This window comes from Pelodiscus sinensis, chromosome 2 (genome assembly GCF_052426305.1).
Source record: "Pelodiscus sinensis isolate ZL-2025 chromosome 2, ASM5242630v1, whole genome shotgun sequence".
Lineage (NCBI taxonomy): Eukaryota > Metazoa > Chordata > Testudines > Trionychidae > Pelodiscus > Pelodiscus sinensis.
The window spans coordinates 241,035,289-241,057,960 of record NC_143053.1 but is presented as its reverse complement, the minus strand read 5'-3'; the positions used below and the strand labels follow the sequence as shown (position 1 = coordinate 241,057,960).

Genomic DNA, 22,672 nt, shown 5'->3' with positions numbered 1-22,672 from the left:
CAAGGAAGGGGGGGATAGACCCATTGTATACCTGAGCCACAAACTACTGCTGCGAGAACAACAGTATTCCACCATAGAAAAGGAAGCTCTAGCACTTAGGTGGGCTGTAAAAATGCTGAGGTATTACCTCCGGGGCAATGCATTCCGATTAGTGACGGACCATGCACCCTTAACGTGGATGCTTAACATGAAAGAGGTTAACCCCCGGATAATGAGATGGTACCTGTTTTTGCAGCAATATTCATTTATAATAGCGCATCGGGTGGGGTGAGAGCACTCAAACGCAGACTTTCTGTCCAGGTGCGTTGAGAGAGAGGAGGTAAAAGGAGAGACAAGGGAAACTAGGGGGAAGAGGTGTGACGGGGGAACTTACCCCCGCACTCCCAGCCACGGGGACCGCGGCCCCGCACCCCACGCAGAAGGTCAGCTGGGGACAGGAGCCCGGCGTTGTATGCCGGAGCCGGCAGGAAAGCGAGAGGAACCCAGCGTGGCCGGCGCGCAGGTGCAGGACGGCACGGCCGGAACCCGACCAGCGCTAGGGCCCAGGAGCACAGGGCCGGCTCTCGGAAGGGAGAGGGCCGGCCAGACTCCGAGCGGGGAATTCAAAAAGGGGGAGGAAGGAACAGGAAGGGGGGAGGCCTGGGCGGAGCAGGGAGGATTGTGCTCTCAGCCTCCTCCGCAGGGCACGAGAAAGATCCTACCTGTAGCGGCGCGGAGGCGGGGACGACCGGAGCGGTGGGGAGCAGGACAGAGCCAAGCCCCACCAGAGAGGGGACAGCCGGGGGACGGACCGGGAAGGACCCTGGACCCAAGAGCTGAGCCAAGGACAGTGAGGCCGCCGGCCCCGGGAGGACCGGCAGTGGAGCCCGCGTCTGGGGAGATGGCGGGGTAGAGACCAGGAACGGGAGGCACAGGGCATACTAGGGCAAGGACCCTCGGACTGTGGGGGGTGCCCCGTGGCCCCTGAAGAGAGACTTGGTTACACTCCCGTTCGGGCAAAAGTCCTTTGCGCAAAAGCTTTTGTGCAAAAGGGCCTGTGTAGACAGCTCAGATTTGTTTTGTGCAAAAAAAGCCCCGATCGTGAAAATGGCGATCAGGGCTTTTTTGTGCAAAAGCGCGTGTAGATTGGCACGGACGCTTTTCTGCAAAAAGTGCTTTTGCGGAAAAGCGTCCGTGCCAATCTAGACGCTCTTTCCCGCAAATGCTTTTACAGAAAACTATTCCGTTAAAAGCATTTCCGGAAAATCATGCCAGTCTAGACTAGCCAAGGCGTTAAGTAAACAAACTGGGGTGACCCAATGGGGTTGGGGGAGGCAGCCCCTCCCAATACTGAACTAAATTCCACTAAGCCATGCTTCTCAAGGCGTCATGGCCCCACTTTGAAAAAGCTGCTATGCTGCCCCCTAGGGGCGGGACATCCCCTCGGTGAGGATACGGCCCTGCCGGGCCTGACATTGGCTCCTTGGTGCGCACGTGACGCGTTACCGCTAGCCCTCCCTGACACGTACTCTCGGAAAATGGCGGCTCCCGCGCGAGCTTCAGCCCCATGACAGTCAGTGGAGACGGCGGCCATTTTGAGTAAGGGACAATTCCCCGCGCCGTCAGCCTGAGCCCGCCACGTGCGGGTACGGGGATGGTTCCACAGTCTCGGCTCGCTGCCGCTGGGCGGACGGGGATCCCTAAGCTGTGCAGCCCTCCGGGGCTCCTGTCTGCGCCAAGCCACACGTCACCCGCGGAGGCTCGGGGCTGAGATCGATAGCTCGGCCGATCGGCTGCTTTGCCTTGGCTGTCTGTTGCTAGGCGGAACGCGACGCAGTTGCCTTGGTGTCGTGTCTGCCGCGCGGGCGGCTCTGCCCGAAGCCCGGGGGTCGGGAAACAGCGGCCGGGGAGGGAACCCGGAGGGGCCTCGGTGCAGCCCCGCCTCCGCCATGGACACCGAGAAGGTGAGGCGGGGGCGGGGACAGGCTGGATGCGCCCGGCGGCGCGGGGCGTTAGCGTGCGCATCGTCCTGCAGCGCCGCCCGTTTAGACACGCTGCCCTGGGGCGGTCGTCTGGCACCGGCAGCTTCCCCTGCTGCTGTGACCATTGGCCCAGCCCGTCACTGCCCCTCTGCTGTGCGCCTCACCCCCCCGACACCCCCCCGTGCCCTCTGCTATGCGCCTCACCCCCCCGGACACCCCCCAGTGCCCTCTACTGTGCGCCTCACCCCCCCGACACCCCCCAGTGCCCTCTGCTGTGCGCCTCACCCCCCCGACACCCCCCAGTGCCCCTCTGCTGTGCGCCTCACCGCCCCGACACCCCCCAGTGCCCTCTACTGTGCGCCTTACCCCCCCGACACCCCCCAGTGCCCTCTGCTGTGCGCCTCACCCCCCCGACACCCCCCAGTGCCCTCTGCTGTGCGCCTCACCCCCCCGACACCCCCCAGTGCCCTCTACTGTGCGCCTCACCCCCCCGACACCCCCCCAGTGCCCTCTGCTGTGCGCCTCACCCCCCCGACACCCCCCAGTGCCCTCTGCTGTGCGCCTCACCCCCCCGACACCCCCCAGTGCCCTCTGCTGTGCGCCTCACCCCCCCGACACCCCCCAGTGCCCTCTGCTGTGCGCCTCAGCCCCCCGACACCCCCCCAGTGCCCTCTGCTGTGCGCCCCACCCCCCCGACACCCCCCAGTGCCCCTCTGCTGTGCGCCTCACCCCCCCGACACCCCCCCAGTGCCCTCTGCTGTGCGCCTCACCCCCCCGACACCCCCCAGTGCCCTCTGCTGTGCGCCTCACCCCCCCGACACCCCCCAGTGCCCTCTGCTGTGCGCCTCACCCCCCCGACACCCTCCAGTGCCCTCTGCTGTGCGCCTCACCCCCCCGACACCCCCGTGCCCTCTGCTATGCGCCTCACCCCCCCGGACACCCCCCAGTGCCCTCTACTGTGCGCCTCACCCCCCCGACACCCCCCAGTGCCCTCTGCTGTGCGCCTCACCCCCCCGACACCCCCCAGTGCCCCTCTGCTGTGCGCCTCACCGCCCCGACACCCCCCAGTGCCCTCTACTGTGCGCCTTACCCCCCCCGACACCCCCCCAGTGCCCTCTGCTGTGCGCCTCACCCCCCCGACACCCCCCAGTGCCCCTCTGCTGTGCGCCTCACCCCCCCGACACCCCCCAGTGCCCTCTGCTGTGCGCCTCACCCCCCCGACACCCCCCCCAGTGCCCTCTGCTGTGCGCCTCACCCCCCCGACACTCCCCCAGTGCCCTCTGCTGTGCGCCTCAGCCCCCCGACACCCCCCCAGTGCCCTCTGCTGTGCGCCTCACCCCCCCGACACCCCCCAGTGCCCTCTGCTGTGCGCCTCACCCCCCCGACACCCCCCCAGTGCCCTCTGCTGTGCGCCTCACCCCCCCGACACCCTCCAGTGCCCTCTGCTGTGCGCCTCACCCCCCCGACACCCCCCAGTGCCCTCTGCTGTGCGCCTCACCCCCCCGACACCCCCAGTGCCCTCTGCTGTGCGCCTCAGCCCCCCGACACCCCCCAGTGCCCTTTGCTGTGCGCCTCACCCCCCCGACACCCCCCAGTGCCCTCTGCTGTGCGCCTCACCCCCCCGACACCCCCCAGTGCCCTCTGCTGTGCGCCTCAGCCCCCCGACACCCCCCAGTGCCCTCTGCTGTGCGCCTCACCCCCCCGACACCCCCCAGTGCCCTCTACTGTGCGCCTCACCCCCCCGACACCCCCCAGTGCCCTCTGCTGTGCGCCTCACCCCCCCGACACCCCCCAGTGCCCTCTGCTGTGCGCCTCACCCCCCCGACACCCCCCAGTGCCCTCTGCTGTGCGCCTCACCCCCCCGACACCCCCCAGTGCCCTCTGCTGTGCGCCTCACCCCCCGACACCCCCCAGTGCCCTCTACTGTGCGCCTCACCCCCCCGACACCCCCCAGTGCCCTCTACTGTGCGCCTCACCCCCCCGGACACCCCCCAGTGCCCTCTACTGTGCGCCTCACCCCCCCGACCCCCCCCAGTGCCCTCTGCTGTGCGCCTCACCCCCCCGACCCCCCCCAGTGCCCTCTGCTGTGCGCCTCACCCCCCCGACACCCCCCCAGTGCCCTCTGCTGTGCGCCTCAGCCCCCCGGACACCCCCCAGTGCCCTCTACTGTGCGCCTCACCCCCCCGACACCCCCCCAGTGCCCTCTGCTGTGCGCCTCACCCCCCCGGACACCCCCCAGTGCCCTCTGCTGTGCGCCTCACCCCCCCGACACCCCCCAGTGCCCTCTACTGTGCGCCTCACCCCCCCGACACCCCCCAGTGCCCTCTACTGTGCGCCTCACCCCCCCGGACACCCCCCAGTGCCCTCTACTGTGCGCCTCACCCCCCCGACCCCCCCCAGTGCCCTCTGCTGTGCGCCTCACCCCCCCGACCCCCCCCAGTGCCCTCTGCTGTGCGCCTCACCCCCCCGACACCCCCCCAGTGCCCTCTGCTGTGCGCCTCAGCCCCCCGGACACCCCCCAGTGCCCTCTACTGTGCGCCTCACCCCCCGACACCCCCCAGTGCCCTCTGCTGTGCGCCTCACCCCCCCGGACACCCCCCAGTGCCCTCTGCTGTGCGCCTCACCCCCCCGACACCCCCCAGTGCCCTCTACTGTGCGCCTCACCCCCCCGGACACCCCCCAGTGCCCTCTACTGTGCGCCTCACCCCCCCGACCCCCCCCAGTGCCCTCTGCTGTGCGCCTCACCCCCCCGACACCCCCCAGTGCCCTCTACTGTGCGCCTCACCCCCCGACACCCCCCAGTGCCCTCTGCTGTGCGCCTCAGCCCCCCGGACACCCCCCAGTGCCCTCTACTGTGCGCCTCACCCCCCGACACCCCCCAGTGCCCTCTGCTGTGCGCCTCACCCCCCCGGACACCCCCCAGTGCCCTCTACTGTGCGCCTCACCCCCCCGACACCCCCCCAGTGCCCTCTGCTGTGCGCCTCAGCCCCCCGACACCCCCCAGTGCCCTCTGCTGTGCGCCTCAGCCCCCCGACACCCCCCCGTGCCCTCTGCTGTGCGCCTCACCCCCCCGACACCCCCCAGTGCCCTCTGCTGTGCGCCTCACCCCCCCGACACCCCCCAGTGCCCTCTGCTATGCGCCTCACCCCCCCGACACCCCCCAGTGCCCTCTGCTGTGCGCCTCACCCCCCCGACACCCCCCAGTGCCCTCTGCTGTGCGCCTCACCCCCCCGACACCCCCCAGTGCCCTCTGCTGTGCGCCTCACCCCCCCGACACCCCCCAGTGCCCCTCTGCTGTGCGCCTCACCCCCCCGACACCCCCCAGTGCCCTCTGCTATGCGCCTCACCCCCCCGACACCCCCCAGTGCCCTCTGCTGTGCGCCTCACCCCCCCGACACCCCCCAGTGCCCTCTGCTATGCGCCTCACCCCCCCGACACCCCCCAGTGCCCCTCTGCTGTGCGCCTCACCCCCCCGACACCCCCCAGTGCCCTCTGCTGTGCGCCTCACCCCCCCGACACCCCCCAGTGCCCTTTGCTATGCGCCTCACCCCCCCGACACCCCCCAGTGCCCTCTGCTGTGCGCCTCACCCCCCCGACACCCCCCAGTGCCCTCTGCTATGCGCCTCACCCCCCCGACACCCCCCAGTGCCCCTCTGCTGTGCGCCTCACCCCCCCGACACCCCCCAGTGCCCTCTGCTGTGCGCCTCACCCCCCCGACACCCCCCAGTGCCCTCTGCTGTGCGCCTCACCCCCCCGACACCCCCCAGTGCCCTCTGCTGTGCGCCTCACCCCCCCGACACCCCCCAGTGCCCCTCTGCTGTGCGCCTCACCCCCCTTGACACCCCCCAGTGCCCTCTACTGTGCGCGTCACCCCCCCGACACCTCCCAGTGCCCTCTGCTGTGCGCCTCACCCCCCGACACCCCCCAGTGCCCTCTGCTATGCGCCTCACCCCCCCGACACCCCCCAGTGCCCTCTGCTGTGCGCCTCACCCCCCCGACACCCCCCAGTGCCCTCTGCTGTGCGCCTCACCCCCCCGACATCCCCCAGTGCCCTCTGCTGTGCGCCTCACCCCCCCGACACCCCCCAGTGCCCTCTGCTGTGCGCCTCACCCCCCCGACACCCCCCAGTGCCCTCTGCTGTGCGCCTCACCCCCCCCGACACCCCCCCAGTGCCCTCTGCTGTGCGCCTCACCCCCCCGACACCCCCCAGTGCCCTCTGCTGTGCGCCTCACCCCCCCGACACCCCCAGTGCCCTCTGCTGTGCGCCTCACCCCCCCCGACACCCCCCAGTGCCCTCTGCTGTGCGCCTCACCCCCCCGACACCCCCCAGTGCCCTCTGCTGTGCGCCTCACCCCCCCGACACCCCCCAGTGCCCTCTGCTGTGCGCCTCACCCCCCCGACACCCCCCAGTGCCCCTCTGCTGTGCGCCTCACCCCCCCCGACACCCCCCAGCGCCCTCTGCTGTGCGCCTCACCCCCCCGACACCCTCCAGTGCCCTCTGCTGTGCGCCTCACCCCCCGACACCCCCCAGTGCCTTCTGCTGTGCGCCTCACCCCCCGACACCCCCCAGTGCCCTCTGCTGTGCGCCTCACCCCCCCCGACACCCTCCAGTGCCCCTCTGCTGTGCGCCTCACCCCCCCGACACCCCCCAGTGCCCTCTGCTGTGCGCCTCACCCCCCCCGACACCCCCCAGTGCCCTCTGCTGTGCGCCTCACACCCCCGACACCCCCCAGTGCCCTCTGCTGTGCGCCTCACCCCCCCGACAGCCCCCAGTGCCCCTCTGCTGTGCGCCTCACACCCCCGACACCCCCCAGTGCCTTCTGCTGTGCGCCTCAGCCCCCCGACACCCCCCAGTGCCCTCTGCTGTGCGCCTCACCCCCCCCGACACCCCCCAGTGCCCTCTGCTGTGCGCCACACCCCCCAGTGCCCTCTGCTGTGCGCCTCACCCCCCCCGACACCCCCCAGTGCCCTCTGCTGTGCGCCTCACCCCCCGACACCCCCCAGTGCCCCTCTGCTGTGCGCCTCACCCCCCCCGACACCCCCCAGTGCCCCTCTGCTGTGCGCCTCACCCCCCCGACACCCCCCAGTGCCCTCTGCTGTGCGCCTCACCCCCCCCCCCACCCCCCAGTGCCCTCTGCTGTGCGCCTCACCCCCCCGACACCCCCCAGTGCCCTCTGCTGTGCGCCTCACCCCCCCGACACCCCCCAGTGCCCCTCTGCTGTGCGCCTCACCCCCCCGACACCCCCCAGTGCCCTCTGCTGTGCGCCTCACCCCCCCGACACCCCCCAGTGCCCTCTGCTGTGCGCCTCACCCCCCGACACCCCCCAGTGCCCTCTGCTGTGCGCCTCACCCCCCCCGACACCCCCCAGTGCCCTCTGCTGTGCGCCTCACCCCCCGACACCCCCCAGTGCCCTCTGCTCTGCGCCTCACCCCCCCCGACACCCCCCAGTGCCCTCTGCTGTGCGCCTCACCCCCCCGACACCCCCCAGTGCCCTCTGCTGTGCGCCTCACCCCCCCGACACCCCCCCAGTGCCCTCTGCTGTGCGCCTCACCCCCCCGACACCCCCCAGTGCCCTCTGCTGTGCGCCTCACCCCCCCGACATCCCCTCAGTGCCCTCTGCTGTGCGCCTCACCCCCCCGACACCCTCCAGTGCCCTCTGCTGTGCGCCTCACCCCCCCGACACCCCCCAGTGCCCTCTGCTGTGCGCCTCACCCCCCCGACACCCTCCAGTGCCCTCTGCTGTGCGCCTCACCCCCCCGACACCCCCCAGTGCCCTCTGCAGTGCGCCTCACCCCCCCGACACGCCCCAGTGCCCTCTGCTGTGCGCCTCACCCCCCCGTCACCCCCCAGTGCCCTCTGCTGTGCGCCTCCCCCCGTCCCCGGCACCCCCCTGTGCCCTCTGCTGTGCGCCTCACCCCCCCGACACCCCCCAATGCCCTCTGCTGTGCGCCTTCCCCCGTCCCCGACACCCCCCAGTGCCCTCTGCTGTGCGCCTCACCCCCCCGACATCCCCCAGTGCCCTCTGCTGTGCGCCTCACCCCCCGACACCCCCCAGTGCCCTCTGCTGTGCGCCTCACCCCCCCGACACCCCCCAGTGCCCTCTGCTGTGCGCCTCACCCCCCCGACACCCCCCAGTGCCCCTCTGCTGTGCGCCTCACCGCCCCGACACCCCCCAGTGCCCTCTACTGTGCGCCTTACCCCCCCGACACCCCCCAGTGCCCTCTGCTGTGCGCCTCACCCCCCCGACACCCCCCAGTGCCCCTCTGCTGTGCGCCTCACCCCCCCGACACCCCCCAGTGCCCTCTGCTGTGCGCCTCACCCCCCCGACACCCCCCCAGTGCCCTCTGCTGTGCGCCTCACCCCCCCGACACTCCCCCAGTGCCCTCTGCTGTGCGCCTCAGCCCCCCGACACCCCCCCAGTGCCCTCTGCTGTGCGCCTCACCCCCCCGACACCCCCCAGTGCCCTCTGCTGTGCGCCTCACCCCCCGACACCCCCCAGTGCCCTCTGCTGTGCGCCTCACCCCCCCGACACCCTCCAGTGCCCTCTGCTGTGCGCCTCACCCCCCCGACACCCCCCAGTGCCCTCTGCTGTGCGCCTCACCCCCCCGACACCCCCAGTGCCCTCTGCTGTGCGCCTCAGCCCCCCGACACCCCCCAGTGCCCTTTGCTGTGCGCCTCACCCCCCGACACCCCCCAGTGCCCTCTGCTGTGCGCCTCACCCCCCCGACACTCCCCCAGTGCCCTCTGCTGTGCGCCTCAGCCCCCCGACACCCCCCCAGTGCCCTCTGCTGTGCGCCTCACCCCCCCGACACCCCCCAGTGCCCTCTACTGTGCGCCTCACCCCCCCGACACCCCCCAGTGCCCTCTGCTGTGCGCCTCACCCCCCCGACACCCCCCAGTGCCCTCTACTGTGCGCCTCACCCCCCCGACACCCCCCAGTGCCCTCTGCTGTGCGCCTCACCCCCCCGACACCCCCCAGTGCCCTCTGCTGTGCGCCTCACCCCCCGACACCCCCCAGTGCCCTCTACTGTGCGCCTCACCCCCCCGACACCCCCCAGTGCCCTCTACTGTGCGCCTCACCCCCCCGGACACCCCCCAGTGCCCTCTACTGTGCGCCTCACCCCCCCGACCCCCCCCAGTGCCCTCTGCTGTGCGCCTCACCCCCCCGACCCCCCCCAGTGCCCTCTGCTGTGCGCCTCACCCCCCCGACACCCCCCCAGTGCCCTCTGCTGTGCGCCTCAGCCCCCCGGACACCCCCCAGTGCCCTCTACTGTGCGCCTCACCCCCCCGACACCCCCCAGTGCCCTCTGCTGTGCGCCTCACCCCCCCGGACACCCCCCAGTGCCCTCTGCTGTGCGCCTCACCCCCCCGACACCCCCCAGTGACCTCTACTGTGCGCCTCACCCCCCCGACACCCCCCAGTGCCCTCTACTGTGCGCCTCACCCCCCCGGACACCCCCCAGTGCCCTCTACTGTGCGCCTCACCCCCCCGACCCCCCCCAGTGCCCTCTGCTGTGCGCCTCACCCCCCCGACCCCCCCCAGTGCCCTCTGCTGTGCGCCTCACCCCCCCGACACCCCCCAGTGCCCTCTGCTGTGCGCCTCAGCCCCCCGGACACCCCCCAGTGCCCTCTACTGTGCGCCTCACCCCCCCGACACCCCCCCAGTGCCCTCTGCTGTGCGCCTCACCCCCCCGGACACCCCCCAGTGCCCTCTGCTGTGCGCCTCACCCCCCCGACACCCCCCAGTGCCCTCTACTGTGCGCCTCACCCCCCCGGACACCCCCCAGTGCCCTCTACTGTGCGCCTCACCCCCCCGACCCCCCCCAGTGCCCTCTGCTGTGCGCCTCACCCCCCCGACACCCCCCAGTGCCCTCTACTGTGCGCCTCACCCCCCCGACACCCCCCAGTGCCCTCTGCTGTGCGCCTCAGCCCCCCGGACACCCCCCAGTGCCCTCTACTGTGCGCCTCACCCCCCCGACACCCCCCAGTGCCCTCTGCTGTGCGCCTCACCCCCCCGGACACCCCCCAGTGCCCTCTACTGTGCGCCTCACCCCCCCGACACCCCCCAGTGCCCTCTGCTGTGCGCCTCAGCCCCCCGACACCCCCCAGTGCCCTCTGCTGTGCGCCTCAGCCCCCCGACACCCCCCCGTGCCCTCTGCTGTGCGCCTCACCCCCCCGACACCCCCCAGTGCCCTCTGCTGTGCGCCTCACCCCCCCGACACCCCCCAGTGCCCTCTGCTATGCGCCTCACCCCCCCGACACCCCCCAGTGCCCTCTGCTGTGCGCCTCACCCCCCCGACACCCCCCAGTGCCCTCTGCTGTGCGCCTCACCCCCCCGACACCCCCCAGTGCCCTCTGCTGTGCGCCTCACCCCCCCGACACCCCCCAGTGCCCCTCTGCTGTGCGCCTCACCCCCCCGACACCCCCCAGTGCCCTCTGCTATGCGCCTCACCCCCCCGACACCCCCCAGTGCCCTCTGCTGTGCGCCTCACCCCCCCGACACCCCCCAGTGCCCTCTGCTATGCGCCTCACCCCCCCGACACCCCCCAGTGCCCCTCTGCTGTGCGCCTCACCCCCCCGACACCCCCCAGTGCCCTCTGCTGTGCGCCTCACCCCCCCGACACCCCCCAGTGCCCTTTGCTATGCGCCTCACCCCCCCGACACCCCCCAGTGCCCTCTGCTGTGCGCCTCACCCCCCCGACACCCCCCAGTGCCCTCTGCTATGCGCCTCACCCCCCCGACACCCCCCAGTGCCCCTCTGCTGTGCGCCTCACCCCCCCGACACCCCCCAGTGCCCTCTGCTGTGCGCCTCACCCCCCCGACACCCCCCAGTGCCCTCTGCTGTGCGCCTCACCCCCCCGACACCCCCCAGTGCCCTCTGCTGTGCGCCTCACCCCCCCGACACCCCCCAGTGCCCCTCTGCTGTGCGCCTCACCCCCCTTGACACCCCCCAGTGCCCTCTACTGTGCGCGTCACCCCCCCGACACCTCCCAGTGCCCTCTGCTGTGCGCCTCACCCCCCGACACCCCCCAGTGCCCTCTGCTATGCGCCTCACCCCCCCGACACCCCCCAGTGCCCTCTGCTGTGCGCCTCACCCCCCCGACACCCCCCAGTGCCCTCTGCTGTGCGCCTCACCCCCCCGACATCCCCCAGTGCCCTCTGCTGTGCGCCTCACCCCCCCGACACCCCCCAGTGCCCTCTGCTGTGCGCCTCACCCCCCCGACACCCCCCAGTGCCCTCTGCTGTGCGCCTCACCCCCCGACACCCCCCCAGTGCCCTCTGCTGTGCGCCTCACCCCCCCGACACCCCCCAGTGCCCTCTGCTGTGCGCCTCACCCCCCCGACACCCCCCAGTGCCCTCTGCTGTGCGCCTCACCCCCCCGACACCCCCCAGTGCCCTCTGCTGTGCGCCTTACCCCCCCCGACACCCCCCCAGTGCCCCTCTGCTGTGCGCCTCACCCCCCCGGCACCCCCCAGTGCCCTCTGCTGTGCGCCTCACCCCCCCGACACCCCCCAGTGCCCCTCTGCTGTGCGCCTCACCCCCCCCCCGACACCCCCCAGCGCCCTCTGCTGTGCGCCTCACCCCCCCGACACCCTCCAGTGCCCTCTGCTGTGCGCCTCACCCCCCGACACCCCCCAGTGCCTTCTGCTGTGCGCCTCACCCCCCGACACCCCCCAGTGCCCTCTGCTGTGCGCCTCACCCCCCCGACACCCTCCAGTGCCCCTCTGCTGTGCGCCTCACCCCCCCCGACACCCCCCAGTGCCCTCTGCTGTGCGCCTCACCCCCCCGACACCCCCCCAGTGCCCTCTGCTGTGCGCCTCACACCCCCGACACCCCCCAGTGCCCTCTGCTGTGCGCCTCACCCCCCCGACAGCCCCCAGTGCCCCTCTGCTGTGCGCCTCACACCCCCGACACCCCCCAGTGCCTTCTGCTGTGCGCCTCAGCCCCCCGACACCCCCCAGTGCCCTCTGCTGTGCGCCTCACCCCCCCGACACCCCCCAGTGCCCTCTGCTGTGCGCCACACCCCCCAGTGCCCTCTGCTGTGCGCCTCACCCCCCCCGACACCCCCCAGTGCCCTCTGCTGTGCGCCTCACCCCCCCCGACACCCCCCAGTGCCCCTCTGCTGTGCGCCTCACCCCCCCCGACACCCCCCAGTGCCCCTCTGCTGTGCGCCTCACCCCCCCGACACCCCCCAGTGCCCTCTGCTGTGCGCCTCACCCCCCCCGACACCCCCCAGTGCCCTCTGCTGTGCGCCTCACCCCCCCGACACCCCCCAGTGCCCTCTGCTGTGCGCCTCACCCCCCCGACACCCCCCAGTGCCCCTCTGCTGTGCGCCTCACCCCCCCGACACCCCCCAGTGCCCTCTGCTGTGCGCCTCACCCCCCCGACACCCCCCAGTGCCCTCTGCTGTGCGCCTCACCCCCCCCCCGACACCCCCCAGTGCCCTCTGCTGTGCGCCTCACCCCCCCGACACCCCCCAGTGCCCTCTGCTGTGCGCCTCACCCCCCCGACACCCCCCCAGTGCCCTCTGCTCTGCGCCTCACCCCCCCCGACACCCCCCCAGTGCCCTCTGCTGTGCGCCTCACCCCCCCGACACCCCCCAGTGCCCTCTGCTGTGCGCCTCACCCCCCCGACACCCCCCCAGTGCCCTCTGCTGTGCGCCTCACCCCCCCGACACCCCCCAGTGCCCTCTGCTGTGCGCCTCACCCCCCCGACATCCCCTCAGTGCCCTCTGCTGTGCGCCTCACCCCCCCGACACCCTCCAGTGCCCTCTGCTGTGCGCCTCACCCCCCCGACACCCCCCAGTGCCCTCTGCTGTGCGCCTCACCCCCCCGACACCCTCCAGTGCCCTCTGCTGTGCGCCTCACCCCCCCGACACCCCCCAGTGCCCTCTGCAGTGCGCCTCACCCCCCCGACACGCCCCAGTGCCCTCTGCTGTGCGCCTCACCCCCCCGTCACCCCCCAGTGCCCTCTGCTGTGCGCCTCCCCCCGTCCCCGGCACCCCCCTGTGCCCTCTGCTGTGCGCCTCACCCCCCCGACACCCCCCAATGCCCTCTGCTGTGCGCCTTCCCCCGTCCCCGACACCCCCCAGTGCCCTCTGCTGTGCGCCTCACCCCCCCGACATCCCCCAGTGCCCTCTGCTGTGCGCCTCACCCCCCGACACCCCCCAGTGCCCTCTGCTGTGCGCCTCACCCCCCCGACACCCCCCAGTGCCCTCTGCTTTGCGCCTCACCCCCCCGACACCCCCAGTGCCCTCTGCTGTGCGCCTCACCCCCCGACACCCCCCAGTGCCCTCTGCTCTGCGCCTCACCCCCCCCCGACACCCCCCCAGTGCCCTCTGCTGTGCGCCTCACCCCCCCGACACCCCCCAGTGCCCTCTGCTGTGCGCCTCACCCCCCCGACACCCCCCAGTGCCCTCTGCTGTGCGCCTCACCCCCCCGACACCCCCCAGTGCCCTCTGCTGTGCGCCTCACCCCCCCGACACCTCCCCCAGTGCCCTCTGCTGTGCGCCTCACCCCCCCGACACCCCCCCCCAGTGCCCTCTGCTGTGCGCCTCACCCCCCCGACACACCCCAGTGCCCTCTGCTGTGCGCCTCACCCCCCCGACACCCCCCAGTGCCCTCTGCTGTGCGCCTCACCCCCCCCGACACCCTCCAGTGCCCTCTGCTGTGCACCTCACCCCCTTGACACCCCCCAGTGCCCTCTGCTGTGCGCCTCCCCCCCGACACCCCCCAGTGCGCTCTGCTGTGCGCCTCACCCCCCAGTGCCCTCTGCTGTGCGCCTCACCCCCCGACACTCCCCCCAGTGCCATCTGCTGTGCGCCTCACCCCCCCAACACCGCCCGCAGTGCCATCTGCTGTGCGCCTCACCCCCCCGACACCCTCCCAGTGCCATCTGCTGTGCGCCTCACCCCCCCCAACACCGCCCCCAGTGCCATCTGCTGTGCGCCTCACCCCCCCGACACCCTCCCAGTGCCCTCTGCTGTGCGCCTCACCCCCCGACATCCCCCCCAGTGCCCTCTGCTGTGCGCCTCACCTCCCCGACACCCCCCCCAGTGCCTTCTGCTGTGCGCCTCACCCCCCCGACACCCCCCCAGTGCCCTCTGCTGTGCGCCTCACCCACCCGACACCCTCCAGTGCCCTCTGCTGTGCGCCTCACCCCCTTGACACCCCCCAGTGCCCTCTACTGTGCGCCTCACCCCCCGACACCGCCCCAGTGCCCTCTGTTGTGCGCCTCACCCCCCCGACACCCCCCAGTGCCCTCTGCTGTGCGCCTCACCCCCCCGACACCCCCCCAGTGCCCTCTGCTGTGCGCCTCACCCCCCTGACACCCCCCAGTGCCCTCTGTTGTGCGCCTCACCCCCCCGACATCCCCCAGTGCCCTCTGCTGTGCGCCTCACCCCCTTGACAACCCCCAGTGCCCTCTGCTGTGCGCCTCACCCCCCTTGACATCCCCCAGTGCCCTCTGCTGTGCGCCTCACCCCCCCGACACCCCGCAGTGCCCTCTGCTGTGCGCCTCACCCCCGTCCCCGACAGACCACCCCCCAGTGCGCTCTGCTGTGCGCCTCACCTCCAGACAGACACCCCCGAGTGCCCCTCTGCTGTGCGCCTCATCCCCCCGAGAGACTACCCCCCAGTGCCCCTCTGCTGTGCGCCTCAAGCCCGTGACAGACCACCCCCCCAGTGCCTTTCTGCTGTGCGCCTCACCCCCCCGACAAACCACCCCAGTGCCCCTCTGCTGTGTGCCTCACCCCCCCGACAGACACCCCTCCAGTGCCCCTCTGCTGTGCACCTCACCCCCCTACAGACACCCTCCCGTGCTCCTGTGCTGTGGGCCTCATCCCCCTGACAGACCACTCCTCAGTGCCCCTCTGCTGTATGCCTCACCCCCCCCGACAGACCACCCCCCAGTGCCTTCTGCTGTGTGCCTCACCCCCCCGACAGACCTCCCCCAGTGCCCCTCTGCTGTGTGCCTCATTCTACTGATGCCCCCCCAGTACACTACTACTGTGTGTCTCATTTCCCCCCTTAAGTCCCACCCTCCAGTTACTAGATAAGGGTTAACCAGTTCCTGAAGAGCAGCCCCCTGACCCTGGCCTGCCACAGGCAAAGTGCTGCTCCAGCTTTGGTGGTCCTCCCATGTGGAGCGGCCAGCCAACAACAGCTGGTCCTATGCTGTTGGCAGCTGGGACTGGGAGCCAGGAGCCATCCCTGCATGGCTTTTTACTGGGGCCGCAAGCTGGCAGCCAGCTCCACGCGGCACTGAGAGCAAGAGTCTTGCAGGCTGGGGACTGCTCCATCTGGGTTGGAGCAGCCCCCACCTGGGATCCCACTGAGTCAGATAACTGATTAATTGATTAATTGGGATGTTACATTCTACCAGCTATGGGGCATTTTCTTTCCCCTTGTCCCCTCCGGCATTCAGGGGCTGTTTTTCTTCCTCGCCTCTCCGCCACTGCGGCTAAGGGCCAGGAGAGAGGAAAGGGTTTAGGATTACTCACATGCTGGTAGGCAAGATGGCAGAGCTCTAGGATTGGTAGTATGACTACCCCAAGTGGACACTCTCTTGTCGGCTCGCTGCCCCAGTGACCACTCTCATATCACGTTATTCCGAACTGCAGACCCTCCTTTTGTATATTGTGGCAAACTGTCTTTTTTCTGGGGCAGCTGGTTCTCCTGGGACAACCAAAGCCCGACTGCTTTAAGTTAGGAGATGAGGAAGCTGCATACCAAACTTGGTGGTCCTAGTGATTACTGTTTACAAGGATTTCTTGAACAAATGGACTCACAGACAGAGATAGATAGATAGATAACAATTATTGTTTTCCATTAGATAATAATGGCAAAGCAATTAATATTAATATTAATAACTATGCCCAAGCCAAATATAAAAATTATAAAGTATCAGGATAAATTAAGTAAAATGTCTAAAAGGAGGTTAACATTTTTTTTTTAGAATTTTTTACCCTAAAATGATTTTGATTATTTAAAGTGAAATACTTTTAAAAATTTAATATACTTTCACTCTTTATGCTATTTTATTTATTTCTCCCGAATATACAGTAAAAATAAACTAATCAATATCACCTCTATTCTGTTAGAAACCCTAATTTCAATTTTAGGTTCTCACTGTGGTACTCTTTCTGGGCACAACCGAACCCTTATGTTGCTTTTAGTTATACGAGGAAGCTGTATACTGAATTTGATTAACCTAGCTCTTACCGTTTAGGAGGAGTTCTTGAACAGACAGACTGGCAAACTCTCTAAAATATATAGTAGAATAAAATCAAGTGTTAGTAGGTAAAATAATATTGTTAGCATTTTATGGCACATAGTTCATTTATAGTACAGGTGGGACCTCCCTGGTCTGGCCCAGAGTTTGCCATACCAGGGGAGGTCAAGGCTCCCTTCCTGGCTGTCAGCCCTACTCCCCACTGTTGGTCCTGTTACTCCCAACCCTAACAGGCCTGTTCTTCCACCCAGGGCCGGGGCTTTGTTCGCCACTGCACTAGGGGCACCATTCTGGGCTGCTCTCCTAGCCACTGGCCCTGCTGCCTCCAGCTCAGCTGGGGCTGCACTCCACGCTGTGTCGGTTTCAGCTGGGGCTGCGCTCCTAGGTGTCAGCCCCTCTGCCTCCAGCCCAAGTGGGGCTGCGCTCCCTGATGACTTGGCTTGGCTGGGGCTGTACTTCCGGGCACCGCCAGCTAGGGCTACATTCCTGGGCATCAGCCTTCCTGCCTCTGGCCCTGATGGGGCTGCGCTCCCCACTGTGGAGGTCCTCGCTGCGGTGGCCATGCTGCCTCCAGGCTACGCTTCTTGCCTCCAGCCCAGCCCCTGAACCTGGCCTGCCAGGGCTCTCTGATACAGCAATATCCATGGTCTGGCAGAATCACAGATGTTGCCACACCAGAGAGTCCTAGATTTTAGAGGTTTAACCTGTATGTAGTAATTTGACTTTAATTTGGTTGTACTCTAATGCTCAGAAATAAAACAAAAAGGACTCACTGCTATGTGCAAAATCAACTTTCCCTTGTAGTGGGGCAAATAGCGAACTTGAGCTATTTTAAAATACCTAGACACACTTAAACTATTTAATGGTGGTATAATTAAAGTGTAATAGTATATAGGTATTTTTAAATTGCTTCATTCCTCAGAAAAAAAAATGTCAATTTAAAATATGCAAAGTGGCTATTCTGCACCTGAACTCAAAGCATTCCATCTTTAGCATGTGTTTGTCATTCCTTTTCTAGAGAAGAACCAAAGAAGATACTTGGAAATCAGATGAACTTAAGAAACATCTCAGGGTAAAGTCTTTTGTTAATTTATTAGGATCAATTTAGCCATTTTCTGGACTACCTCCTTCGGTAAAATTAATATGACAGACGTTATATTTTAGGATATAAAGACATCTCAGTCCTCCCAGCTCAGATTTAGTTGGATTTGTGGGAGTATTTAAGAAAAGCAGTTAATCTAATACTTAGGAAACAGTTAATGCATATTTTATGTAGTTATACAGAAATTATGCCAGAGGCTGTATATACAGTATATGGGCCTGATCATTCATAATAACTGATTTTTCTGTTGAGAACCTGAATCTTCATTTTTCATGAATGTGAAGAGTGTTTAAAATAGTTGGTTCCATTACGTGGATGGAAGTGAATGATCGTCCTGCAGTGGGGATGGCTTAGTGGCCTATATACTTGATTTGAAAGATTTTGAGGTCAGCAGGAGTGACTGAGCTCTTTATCCCTATTAGGTAGATATATCAAGTTTTATTTAAATTTAATTCAATTTAAATGAAATTCTTATATGCTCTGTATTAACCTGAAAGGTCTAGGCCAGTGGTTGTTAACCTCTTTGGCACTGTTACCACATAAGCTTAACCAATAAACCAAAACTACCCCTCCCCCCTTTTTAAATGGCAATAGACAAAAAGGAAATTACAATTAATAATGTTAATGTATTTTGTTTTCTCATACATTATGTTGAACAAAATTTAACACCTATTGTATTTTAAACTTATATATTAGGTTCATTGTTCGAAAATGAAAACACATCACAAATAGCATTTCTCAGATGAATTTCTGTGTGAAGCTTGATACTGCTTCTGCTTGACTAGCTTAGAGATACAAGGTTTTGTCACATCTCAAGTAATGACTAAGATCCTATCTATTCCTTGCCTTCGTTTTAATGTTGACCATTGTAGAAAATCTGACATCACAGTTATGCGTTAAGGCAAGTGGGATTAGAAGTTTGAGAGCTCTGTCAGAGGGCATGCCTAAACTACATCCTCCTTTCGAAAGTGATGTAAATTAGACAGATCGAAATTGCAAATGAAGCTGTGATTTGAATTTCCTGTGCTTCAGTTGCATAATGGCAGCTGCGTGTTCTTTCAGAAATGGGTACAGGCAGTCCCCGACTTACGCGGATCCGACTTATGTCGGAACCGCACTTACGAACGGGGCTTTCTCGCCCCGGAGGTCGAGGTGGCGGATTGCTACCTGCGAGTTCCGGGGCGAGAAAGCCCCTTTCGTAAGCTGCTCCGGTGCCCCTGGTCTGCTGGAGACCGTCTCCAGCAGACCAGGGGCACCGGGCGGGTTCCCGCGCTTCTGAGGCTTTGCCAGAGCAAAGCCTCAGAAGCGCGGGGAACCGCCCGCTGCTGCCGCTTCAGTCCCGGTGCCTGTGGTCTGCTGGGGACCGTCCCCAGCAGACCACAGGCACCGGGACTGAAGCTGCAGCCGCGGCGGGGTCCCGCGCCTCTGAGACTTTGCCAGAGCAAAGCCTCAGAGGCGCGGCACCCCGCTGCCGCTGCGGCTCTGCTCCCCGTGTCCCTGGTCTGCTGGGGGGGGCGCAGCTAGTGTGCCCCCCCAGCAGAGCAGGCTTTTGTTTTGGACCCTGGGGCAGAGCAGCTGGGGCGCTGCCGATTGGTCCTGCAGCGCCGCTCTGGGCACTACTGGACCAACCCAGCAGCACCCCAGCTGCTCTGCCCCAGGTCCTGATTCAGTCGCTGCTGGTCAGTTTCAGCAGCGGCTGAATCAGGACGCCTGGGGCAGAGCAGATGGGGTGATGCTGGGTTGGTCCAGTAGCACCGAGGAGCGGCGCTACTGGAGCAACCCAGCAGCACCCCAGCTGCTCTTCCCCAGGCGTCCCCAAGTCAGCTTCTGCTGAAACTGACCAGCGCTGACTACAGGAAGCCCGAGGCAGAGTTGCTCTGCCCCGGGCTTCCTGGAATCAGCTGCTGATCAGTTTCAGCAGCAGCTGACTTGGGGACGCCTGGGGTTCTTAAGTTCATTCTGTATGTAAGTCAGAACTGGCGGTCAGTTTCAGCAGCGGCTGAATCTGGACGCCAGTTCCGACTTACATACAGATTCAACTTAAGAACAAACCTACAGTCCCTATCTTGTACGTAACCCGGGGACTGCCTGTATTTCAAAAGTGAAACTGCCGTCTAGACGCAGTTCTTTTGAAAAAAAACAACCCTTTTTCGAAAGATCCTGTACTCCTCAGTACAGGAATACAGGATCTTTAAAAAAAGGTGGGTTTTTTTTTCGAAAGAACTGCATCTAGATGGCAGTTTCACTTTTGAAATATCCATTTCTGAAAGAACGCGTGGCTGCCATTATGCAAATGAAGTGCAGGAAATTCAAATCCCAGCTTCATTTGCAATTTTAATCTGTCTAATTTACATCCCTCTTTCGAAAGAGGGATGTAGTCTGGACAAAGCCAGAGAGAATCGGGTATTCTAAACCAGCTTTTCTCCACAAAGTTGCTAGATCAGAATCCTGAAAATCTTCTTTCAATGTGTTATCTTCTCACACACCAAGGAATTCTGCTTTCACCTTGTCTTCAGTTATTTTTTCTTCCACTGTAAATGGTCTCACAAGCTATGCATTTATGTGACACTGTTCTGTATCTGGCAAGAATCTACTGATGGATTCTGTTACTGACAGTGTGTTATGGTATCATCAGCAAATGAATATTTCTGTTTGGTTGGCTCAAGCAGAGTTGTCAATTCTAACCACATGGATATATCACCAGCTTTAACTTTACATGGGTAAAGCTGGAACTTACTGAGGAAGCTAGCAACCTTGTCTTGAGCTGTGAGAATATTCATCATATTTTCTTGTTGTGAGAGGTTTAGCTGATTAATTTCAGTAAAAATCAGCAAGGTATGCCAATTTTAGAATGAATGTATGGTCCATTATTTTCTCAAACAATTCTTGCCTTTAGCAGATCTGTCTCTTTGGAAGAACATTGATATTTCTTTTTTTAGTTGCAACACTCGGTGTAAGACTTTTCCACGCAATAACTAGTGAACTTCTGTATGAAACAGAAGTGCACTAAATTCAGCTCCAACCTCTTCACACAATACTCTAAACTTCCTGGAATTTGTGGCACTACCTTGAATATGATTAACAATTTTAACAACTGCACAGAACACTTAATAAAGATTTGGTGGAAGTGTCTTCACAGCTAAAGCTTATCTATGAAGCAGACATAAGGGGCGACCTGCTTTATTTGAGCCTTAAATACAGAGTGAACTTCCATCATCGATGGTGCTCTATCAGTGCACATACCAACTAATTTTGTCCATTGTAACCCCTTCTCCACAAAGAAATTCTGCATTGTTCTGTACACTTCTTCTTCGCATGCAGTAGTGGTCAGTGATTCAGAGAACAGGAATTGCTCCTTCACATAGTCACCTTTTATGTACCAAGCATACACAAATAATTGTTCCCTGGAGGTGATATCTGTTGATTCATCTGTTGGATGAAGTGCAAAGTAGGGACTAACTTTAATCTCTGCAACTACTTGATCCAAAATGACTTCTCTCATCTCAGAAATACGCCTTTTCAAAGTGCAGTTTGAAAGTGATATCTGATCCACCTTTTTCACATGTTGCTCCCCAATAACAAGCCTCACTGTTTCAACCAGACATGGGTTTATGAGATCTTCTCTGATTGTTTGAGGTTTTTTACATTCAGCAGTTTGGAGAGCAATACGATAGGATGCTTCAAGAACAGCTTCAATTGTCTTTGCAAACTGACCAGTTGAATCCAAACTAGAGGATTTCAACATGCATTCTTAAAAAAAAAATATTCAGTATCTTTTCTTATAAACTCTTTATGGATTTGTTGAAAATGGTCCCTCAGTTTGCTGGGCTTCATACTCTCCACAGTAAGCAATCTGGGGATAAGTGTCGGGCCGGGGGGAGGGTGCAGGAATGGGTGGGGGGTCTCAGTGGAAGGGATGAGTGAAGGGGCTATGGATGCAGGGTCTTGGCCGAGGGGGCGTATGAGAGGACTAGGGTGTGGGGAGAGAGGAGGCCGCATGGCTTCTGCCTCCTCTGAGCACCGTGGAGTGGGGAGGCTGGGCAGCCAAGCTGCTGGTGGGCCACAGTGACAGCCCTATGGCTCAGGACATGTCACCCCCAACTGCCAGAAACTATCTTGCTCAAGTCCTGGGGGGAGGGCAGGGGGAGCAGCTCGATGCCTACAGCAGCCAGACAATCTGAGGGAGAGAGGGTCATCCCCAGCATCAGACTGTCCCCTGTTGCCTCCAGCAGTGTGTGCCCCCCTTCTGTGCAGGTAGGAGCCCGAACTGCTGCTGGGATCTGGCATGAGCGGAAAAGCATGTGTGGAAGGACAGGGGGTTTCCCGGCATTGGAGAGAGAGGGGGACCGTGAGTAGCTAACGACATGGTGGCGCTGCTGCCATCAACTGAAATCCTGGATCCCCATCCCTAGGGGCCGCTCCATTATGGGTTTGCCAGTGATTTATATGAGCTGAATGGTAACAGGATTGAACATGTCGCTGCAAGTCAGATTAAGTTGTGCTGCAATGCGCACTGTTACTGCATGACTCATACTACTTGGAAAAAACAGTAATAAAATATTGTTGAATAAAGTAAATTAATTTACTGCTGTCACCATTACTTTGTGTTAGTTTAATTTAATAATATAATTAATAAATATTTTTCTTGGCTGATATTACTCTATTTATCAGAAGTGTGTGTAGCTTACCAGCTCATTACCCTCTGAAATACGCTAAATTATCCCTAGAGGGTAATTACCCCAGGTTAAGAACTACTGATCTAGGTTGAAATCCCTACCCCACTGAAGTCCATGGGAGTTTTGCTATTTGCATCAGTGGAACTAGAATTTCATCCTTTGTGACTTTTTAAAAATAGGACTAAGGGTTTTTTCCCAGGATTCCTGACCAAAATTCTTCTTTCCCAGCTCTTGTTGTATATGTTGTATGCCTGTTGTCACCTAACTGCAAATCTTCTGCCATGGAGGTGACTTGCATGATGCCTATATATGTTATAATTTATTATTAATTTTTAGCGATGTGTGTGACATTTTCTAAACAGACAAGTTATTATGCTTATCCCGCTGAGTTCATAATGTAAAGAATATAGAGCTACGTTTGCAGACGAACACAAAAAGTATGCATATTTGCATGTGTAATTTGTAGACATGAACACTAAGTTGTGCAAGCAGTTTTGTTAAAGTATATGGAAATGACCAGTCATGAATCTCAGTTGCATGTTGTATATAATTTTACAGCAACCTCCAGCTTAATTGTAGTAACTGTGGACACAAGCCAGGCATGCATATGTGTGAGCATTTTCACAGATTTCTGGAAACTTGGTTTGTTTTTTGTAAATCACTTATGGATTTTGGAGATAAAATACTACTTGAAAATAAT

General features: G+C 62.8%; 1 protein-coding gene across 4 annotated transcripts in view; it reads left to right on the top strand.

Moving 5' to 3' along the window:
* The first annotated feature begins 1,590 nt into the window (after positions 1–1,590).
* Positions 1,591–22,672, top strand: part of DYNC2I1 (dynein 2 intermediate chain 1) — a 100,656-nt gene continuing 79,574 nt past the window's right edge. For 3 of the 4 annotated variants that reach the window (XR_012902113.2, XM_075922733.2, XM_075922732.2), the window contains exons 1-2: positions 1,592–1,943; positions 17,213–17,266. Coding sequence is in view for 3 of the 4 variants with exons in the window: in XM_075922733.2 (XP_075778848.2) it covers positions 1,929–1,943; positions 17,213–17,266 (69 nt within the window). In the remaining variant the exon portion in view is untranslated. Of the gene's footprint in view, positions 1,944–17,212; positions 17,267–22,672 lie in introns of all 4 variants that reach the window. The other variant, XM_075922734.2, reaches the window with a different exon arrangement.